Raw genomic sequence first — 8,446 nt, forward strand, 5'->3', positions numbered from 1 at the left:
TGTGTTAAACTAATTATTTTTTAAAAAGTAACGAGTCGAATTTTGCAAATGTAGCGGAGTAAAAGTACCGTTTCTTCTTCATAAATGTACTCAAGTAAAAGTAAAAAGTATCGTGCAAAAAGGTACTTTAAAAGTACTTTTTTTCCAAAAACTTACTCAAGTAAATGTAACTCGTTACTACCCACCTCTGCTTACATACCTGATTTGTTTACGCATCAACACGATGATGTCACCACCAAACGTGAAAATAAAGGAGCTCTGATTCTTCTGTGCACTGATTGGCTCCGCAGGGTGCTGATGTCATCAAAGTACCCCGACGGCCTGACAGGACGTATCGAGTTTAACGACGACGGCGACCGGCGCTTCGCCACCTACAGCATCCTGAACTACCAGCAGAAACCAGGTCGCCTCGTCCAGGTTGGAGTCTTTAACGGAACACAGGTAGAGTACACCTGCTACACCTGCTGCACCAGCTGCTACACCTGTCTTTACAGCTGCTATCTGCTGCACCTGTGTATACACCGTCAGTGTCACTGACGTCATACGTCACAGCAGCTCTCATTACCATCCAGTCAAACTTCCCCTTTGCTCTTGCTGCTCTCCTGTCACAGTCACCCCTGACACTCGTCTCCACCTACTCCACCCTGCCTCCACTCTCTTCTTTACCTGTCTGTGAAGGGTTGACCACTACCTCTGCTCCCTATATGTCCACCTGTCCCCCTCACCCTCACACCTCCACCAATCAAGCCTCTCACTGCAGATCACAGTGTCATCTGCAAACATCATAGTCCACAGAGACTCCTCCTGCCAAGCTCATCCATCAGCCTCTGTCCCCATACACCACCCTCACCGACGTCTCTCTGTCCCCATACACCACCCTCACCGACGTCTCTCTGTCCCCATACACCAACCTCACAGACGTCTCTCTGTCCCCATACACCAACCTCACAGACGTCTCTCTGTCCCCATACACCACCCTCACCGACGTCTCTCGGTGAGGGTGGTGATACTCAAAATATCACACAAATAAATAGTGTTTAGTTCCAAATAAAGATCCAAGGAGGAGGAATAAGCCTGTGACAGTGTAAATCTCGCATGAATCAGTGAGTGCTGCAGCTACAGTCGCTGCAGTAGTTCACTATTGATTAAATGAGATGAATGTTTAGTTCGGTGACAGGTACGACGCCAGTCAGAGCCGAGCTGCTGAGAGAAACATGGTGTAGCGAGCGAGCATCCAGGCCTCCTGCCTCTTTAAATATGAATGCATAGATGCAGTATTGATGCTGTCATTTAGTCAGCCTGTCACAGTGAGACCTGCGTGCAACAACATCACAACCTGAGTGCTCACCGTGTGTTTCTGTGTGCCCTTCAGGTTGTGATGAACCCTCAGAGGAAAATCATTTGGCCTGGAGGAGAGACAGAGAAGCCAGTCGGATACCAGATGTCGACCAGACTGAAGGTAAAACCGCAGCTCGACGCGTCGGTTCGGTTCATCGTCTCAGAAATGTGATGCCGCTCCTTTTGCAACTTTTTATGTTGGACGTTTTTGAAGACATGAGCTCTGCAGATAATGATGAGTTGTGGTTTGTTGTTGTGTTCTTCATGAATCAGGTCAGATGTTAAGCCAAGCCACAGCATGAAAAATGCCTTTTTAATCTGTTACATTTCATTTTCTGTCCTGTGAATGTTTACATTTTCTATTGATGTAAAATATGGAGTAGGCCAAGACTCTGTATTTGGTCCTCTGTATTTCCATTGTATGTATACATGTGGGCTGTATGACTAACAACCTACACGGATATTTCAGGGTTGTATTTAAGTTTGGAGTTTGAAAAGGTTATCTAAAGACCTGGGCACACATTGAGGTGTGCCTCAGTTAACATATCACTTCCTATGCCAATAAAACTTCAAACAACCTGTCAGTCAGATTTCAAACTGCACCACTGTTATGGAGCATGATCACAGCTACGTCGTCAAACATTTATTTCTTGTAGGCTCTTTGAAAATGAGGGTATTCCTGTTCCATCAGAAAAAATATTTGGTTTCTAAATAACATATTTAGAAAACAAATATTATTGATAGAAATTTAAAATAAATCACTCCTCTTATAGAAACGTATTACAAATAAAGTCTGGGTTTAACCAAAGATTTCAAAAGAAACTATGGCAAGTTTTCAGGAAACACTAGAATTAAACACAGAATAGTATCAGAGGAAGCACAAGTTGCAGGGCACAGTTAAACCTTTTATAGATGTGTTTTCCAACATGTTTTTGCAACATCACTAAGACCTGTCAAATGTCTACATTCAAATATGTAAAACTGAATGAGCTTTGTGGACCTTTAAGCCGTCACAACTGAGGTTTGTACAAATGATGAACTACGGCTTGGATGGGTGGGCTGTAATAACATTTATGCCACGATGACGAGCGTCAGCGTCTCCCAGATCGTTTGGATCAGTCCACGTCTCTGAGTGTTCGCTGTTTGTGCGCTCAGATCGTGACGATTCATCAGGAGCCATTTGTTTACGTGAAGCCAACGAAAAGCGACGGGACGTGTAAAGAGGAGTACACCGTCAACGGAGTCCTGATCAAGAAGGTGATCTGTACTGGACCCAACGGGACCATACCAGGTACGCTAACACGCCATCCTCCCAGACCCGATTTGTCCCGTTTTCTGTGCGTGTGTTTGTGCACCGTATATATAAAGTTGAATGACTGAAATGAGGCTGTGTTTATGTGTCCAGGTCAGCCCATCGTCCCGCAGTGTTGCTATGGTTTCTGCATCGACCTGCTCATCAAGCTGGCCATGAGTATGAACTTCACCTATGAGGTTCACCTGGTGGCTGATGGGAAGTTTGGCACGCAGGAGCGAGTAAGTGTCACATGACTCTGTTCGCTGTCACTGCAGCAGGTCCGACTGCTGTTCTGGTTTTGGAGATGACGAACGTCCGCCTGTTTGGACGTGTTGTCCTTCTGCTTTACATGAAAGACTGTATATCAAAGATGGACAACTTAATTGTTTAGTGTTTCCGTCTTTTTGGAGCTCGATGTGACGATGACGGGGGGTCTGACAGAGAGACTGAGCACACTGCACATTCATAGACTCAGTGTGTAGCCCCGCCCTCGATGCTTCCTCCTCCTTCCTCACTCTGATGACATCATCTCCAAATTGAACATTCAGACCTGAGAGCAGCGACTTCGGCTCACTGAGCTCAGATCAGCCGAGCAGGAATCTCCTTGTCTCACAGACTTGTATTCCTAACCAGAAGAGGCGCCCCCTGCTGGCCACCTCCAGGATATAAAAACACATTAAAAATAACATTTTAAACAAAAAGGCTACATCCATCTTTTACATACAGTCTGTGAGTGTACCTGTACACCTGTTTGAATATTTGTGTGTGTCACATCAGCCTGAATAACTTCCAGGGGAAAGTTCAGCTCTCTGCTTTAATCAGAGTATCCTGATCCTGTAATCCTGTGAGGGATGACGGTCACGCTCTTTGCAGCTGACTGTGCTCCGTCCCTCAGGTGGATCTGAGGCGTGGAGCTCAGGTGAGCAGACTGACGATGATGAAGGCGATGAAGGACGTGTGATCTGTGCCAGCACCTTTGCAGGTCGGAGGTTACATTAGATACTGAAACACATTAACCCTTTAAGACCTACCATAGAACCAAGTCCGCCAGAGCTTATATTATATTTTTACACGCTGTAGTGCCATTTTTGGGAGCATTTCAAGTTGCTATACATCAATACAACCATTATAGCCCAGATTTTAATAATATGTATTCATTAAGTGCATAGTAATTACATAAATTGCAAAAAAGTGCAATAAACTACAAAAAAATTGAAAATCATTTTTGCTTTTTTAACATATATTTGTAGTTAGAGAAATTTAAGAGGCTTATCCCTCAAAACTGTAAATACAAAAAAGTTGCACAAAATAGTTTCCCACCAAAGGAAATTTATTTTGAGTGTCTTCATAGTTTTATTTTTGAAATACACCAATTTTTATACACTGCAGGAAAAACGAAAATAAATATTATAATGCAAATTTGCAAAAAAGCAACATATGCATCAAAATAAACTATTTCCAGCAGTGCAATATGAGTCCTCAGCATCCCAGAAACGACACAAAGTCATAAAGTCAAAGATAACTTTTAAAAAGACGAGTATAGGCCCTGAGGCCCTGATCGCAAAAAAGAGTACATTTCCTCGAAAATGACGTCACTTCCGGTTTCGGGCAGGTAATGGCGGAAATGCAAAAGTTCGCGCTGACGTCTATTCCAACTTAGGAAGTGTTACAAACAGCTGATCGGATCGGCAAAGCGTGTTTCTGGAATATTATGTTTTTGTTGCTGCAAGCGCTTTTTATGCAGTTTTTGCAAAGCTATATGTGGAAGGAAACCGTGACCGAGGACAAGCTGATGGCATAAGATGTAAGTACAACTCCTCCGGTTTCATATGCAAAACAAGTTATTGCGCTAGCTTACGTGGTTGCAGAGCTAGCGGGGTTTAAAAATAGTTACGCATAACAGAGCGTTCCCCCTCCGATCGGCTCTAAAGGGTTAAAACACATTTCCATCCAGCTGCAGGCTGATGTTCGCAGGAGCAACGTCACGCACCAAAACAGCTTAGTTACAAACAGCTGTTCTGTTTACATGGCAACAGTAACATGGCTGCTGTGAGGTGAGCTGCCCCAGCAGGCTGTGATTTAGCAGGTGTAGGTGATGGTCAGCTGACAGCATAAGCTCCACCCTCTCATCCAAATACGGTCACTTCTGGAAACTAAAAAACAACATGGCGACAGCGGAGGCTCTGGCCATCTTTCATATACAGTCTGTGGAGTAGTGGTGGCGCGTTGAGGAGAATTTCTGTGTGTGGATGTTGTTCTTGGCTCTGATTGGCTGTGTCATCAGTGAGCTGGAGTAATGTGATTACAGTTCATTCTCAAAAGTAAACGGACAGTCTCTGCTTACGTGTGGTTATCTGCGGCCTGATGATGTCATCGCCATCTCGCTCTCTCTGACCTGCTTACCGATTTATCCCCATCGGCAGCTCGTCGCCCAGGCTTGTTGCCATGGCGACCACCGCTCCGTCCCTGACTCCGACCTTGCCGGAGCCGAGAGACATTTATTCATCTCTCTCTCTGCTGCTCGCTCTCCTTCATCGCCTCCTCTGTGCTCTGGATCCCCCCCCTCCTCCCCCCCCTCCTCTTCCTCCTCTCTCGTCTCTTCACAGATTATTCACGCCTGAAATCTGCTTTATGTTCCTCGTATACCCAGCTCCTGAAGGATGATGTTTCCTGTTTAGTCGATCACATGAAAGCATCTTGTTCTCCTTCATGTTTTATTCAATCTGAGCTCAACCTTTAAAAATGCAGCCGCTTCAGACAAATCTGATCCTCCTTTATTATTTAAAGCCAGAAACTTCAAACCTGCCAATCAGGGATTCGCTGTGCTCCTCCCAGCAGATTGGCTCATCAGTAATCAATAACGTGATCAGGCTGGAGCTGCTGAGCACACCTTACAGTGTTTGTTGTAGCTGATGTGGGTTTGCAGATATTTAACCCTTTAACCTGCTGCAGTGAGGTCATGAATGAACGATGTAAAAGGAACTCAAACCTTCATTAACAGAGCTCCGCCCTCCCTCCCTCCCACAGGTGAACAACAGCAACAAGAAGGAGTGGAACGGGATGATGGGGGAGCTGCTGGGAGGCCTCGCTGACATGATCGTCGCCCCGCTCACCATCAACAACGAGCGCGCTCAGTACATCGAGTTCTCCAAACCCTTCAAATACCAGGGGCTCACCATCCTCGTCAAGAAGGTGAGCGAGCGAGGAAGTGTATACCACGATGAAGGTTCATGATGTGACGCTGTCACGACACAACAAAGCGGTGATGCTCAGCCTGAGCCAGCGTGAGAGCAGCAGAGAACCGAGGTTACGTTTCGTCACAGGGAAACGGCGATGTTGTGCAGTCCATGTTAGTTAAACAGTTCCGGTGTTCATGCACACGAGCTTGTGGTGCTGTCCCTACGGCATCCCTCACCCAGGCTCAACTGACCAATCACATGACTGTGATGTCATAGCCCGGGAGAGATAGCAAAAAAGACACAAATGCCTTTGTCTTCTAGAAGAAATCGTAAGCGATTAATTCAGGCAAAGCTATTATCGCGTTAGGTTTGCTGTTAGCCACGTTTCACTTTGCTGGTGATGCTTTTATATAGTGTTAGCTAACTTCTTGGCTAATGCTAACTGAATGATCCGACAATGTGATTGGCAAGTTGTGATGTAAGCGACACCGACATGGAGATAACAGAGCACGTCACTTTCACAGGCTCTTGGGAGCCCCTGCTAGTGTGGGGGGGTCATCAGCCGCTCAGCCTGCAGACACCTGGGGCCAGGTGAAGATGGAGGACGAGGGACAAACTGTTCTCAGCAAAGTTCGTGTTGAGGAGTCGTACTCGCTCCCATCTCCGGACTTGTTGGGCATGTGGCTGAAAGCTCAGCGCTGATTGTTACTGTGAGAGAAGCTGAAGTGAAGTGAGTGATGATTGGCTGAAGCGAGGAGGTGCTGCATGGACATTTGTGAAAGCAGAGCTGTAGGCCCCGCCCATCAGCGTGCGAACTACCCAGGTTTCTCGTTCTCACGCTGCGAGCCAAGCCGGACAAAACTTTAATTAGTTCATTCATTAAAAATAATCTTCATCAGTAAGAGAGCAGCTCAAAGAGTCTGGAACAGATTAAGACACATGAACATTAAAGGTAATGGTGACCAATCAGGAAGGAGCTGGCTTTAAGGAGGCGGAGCTAAAAGAGTTCAAACAGCTGATAAAAGATTCCTGCTCCAAACTGTCTCAGATAATGTTGGAAATAAAACTAATGACGTGTGTGTGTGTTCACAGGAAATCCCTCGCAGCACTCTGGACTCGTTCATGCAGCCGTTCCAGAGCACGCTGTGGCTGTTAGTCGGTCTGTCGGTCCATGTGGTGGCAGTGATGCTTTACCTACTAGACCGGTTCAGGTAAACCAACACCACGCCTCAGACCACGCCCCCGCCCTCCAAGGAGTCACTCAGCTGTAGACTCATGTTTTAAAACAGCAGCAGAAATCCCAAACTCCACAAAACGTGTTATTAGCTCATCCACGTGTTCGGTCGCACGTTCAAGCCCCTGGTCACAGGGGTGAGACGGTAAAAATGGCGTATTGGCTTTCAACAAAAACAGCCATTCCTAATGAGCGCTTCATTTGGTCTGTTACCGCACGTGAAACGTACATACATGGGACGGGTGTAGGCGGGGCTACATTACGGCGGTGGGCGGGGCTTGAGAGCAGCCGTACAGAAGAATGACAACGAGGGTTTTTTTTCCCAGTCTGTGCCCAGGGAGACACTTAAAGTCCAATCCTGATTTTGTCAAAGGTCAAAATCAGGATTGGACTTTTACCTGTGATGTAGCTGTGAAGTCTAACACAGCTGTGTGTGTGCAGCCCGTTCGGAAGGTTCAAAGTGAACAGCGAAGAAGAAGAGGAAGACGCCCTCACCCTGTCCTCGGCCATGTGGTTCTCGTGGGGAGTGCTGCTGAACTCTGGGATAGGAGAAGGTAAGAGGATGCTGAAGGTAAAGCCGGTGGCGAGACGCTGCTACCTGCTGACGGCACTGTTTCCTGTCTGCTCTGCACGCAGGAGCTCCCAGGAGTTTCTCGGCCAGGATTCTGGGTATGGTGTGGGCAGGGTTCGCCATGATCATCGTAGCTTCATACACTGCCAACCTGGCAGCCTTCCTGGTGCTGGACCGGCCTGAGGAGCGCATCACTGGCATCAACGACCCCAGGGTGAGGATGAACTACGTCATCTTCACAGGAAGAGGTGGTAGTTAAAAGGATGCTATCTGTGTCTGATACAGCATTCAGGGTCCTTATAAAGAGTCTGTAAAGCTAAAGCCTTCAGTCTCCTGAGACATGACACGAGTGGGTTCATACCTGTTGGTAAAAACTGGGCCTTTTAAAAAGCTTCAAAAGCAGGTGGCTCACACTCGATCGTCTGTCCAGGCATCTGTGCCGTCCCTTATCACAGCCCGTCATTTGTTCCTTTTAAACCAGGAAAGTCTACAAAGACCAAACCTGGAAACCGCCCAGCTCTTCGTCTGTGAGAGGACAGTTTCCTGCAACGAGCTTCACCTGGACTGAAATCAAAGATCCAAATGTGTGAAATGATCTCTGAAGTCAGTCTGAGTGCACAGAGCCAGCTGGGGCTGGATATTCTGTTAGGACGATGAGATAAACCTTTATTGGTCCCACACGTGGGAAATGTGTCAGAGAGTGGACACAGAGCTGCGAAAATACAGAAAAATATAGAATAAAAACACTCACAGCAGCGAAAATGTTCAAATGTCTAAAGAAGTTACAGTATCACATCAGGGACAGTATACATGCACACACACTCACACAC

The 8,446-nt window shown here is 46.5% G+C and overlaps 1 protein-coding gene across 1 annotated transcript; it reads left to right on the forward strand.

Annotated features, from left to right (window-relative positions):
* Nucleotides 1-290: 290 nt before the first annotated feature.
* LOC102312845 (glutamate receptor ionotropic, NMDA 1) lies at nt 291-7,830 on the forward strand (the record flags this gene model as incomplete). The annotated part of the gene is given in 8 exon segments (XM_005953129.2): nt 291-441; nt 1,373-1,459; nt 2,494-2,629; nt 2,744-2,871; nt 5,660-5,824; nt 6,904-7,022; nt 7,487-7,599; nt 7,682-7,830. Coding segments are annotated over 8 exon segments (1,048 nt in total), but the record flags the coding sequence as incomplete, so codon positions are not given.
* Between the last annotated feature and the right edge of the window lie 616 nt (nt 7,831-8,446).

Source organism: Haplochromis burtoni, unplaced genomic scaffold (genome assembly GCF_018398535.1).
Source record: "Haplochromis burtoni strain Fernald_Lab_line unplaced genomic scaffold, NCSU_Asbu1 Contig_3080, whole genome shotgun sequence".
Taxonomy (NCBI): domain Eukaryota; kingdom Metazoa; phylum Chordata; class Actinopteri; order Cichliformes; family Cichlidae; genus Haplochromis; species Haplochromis burtoni.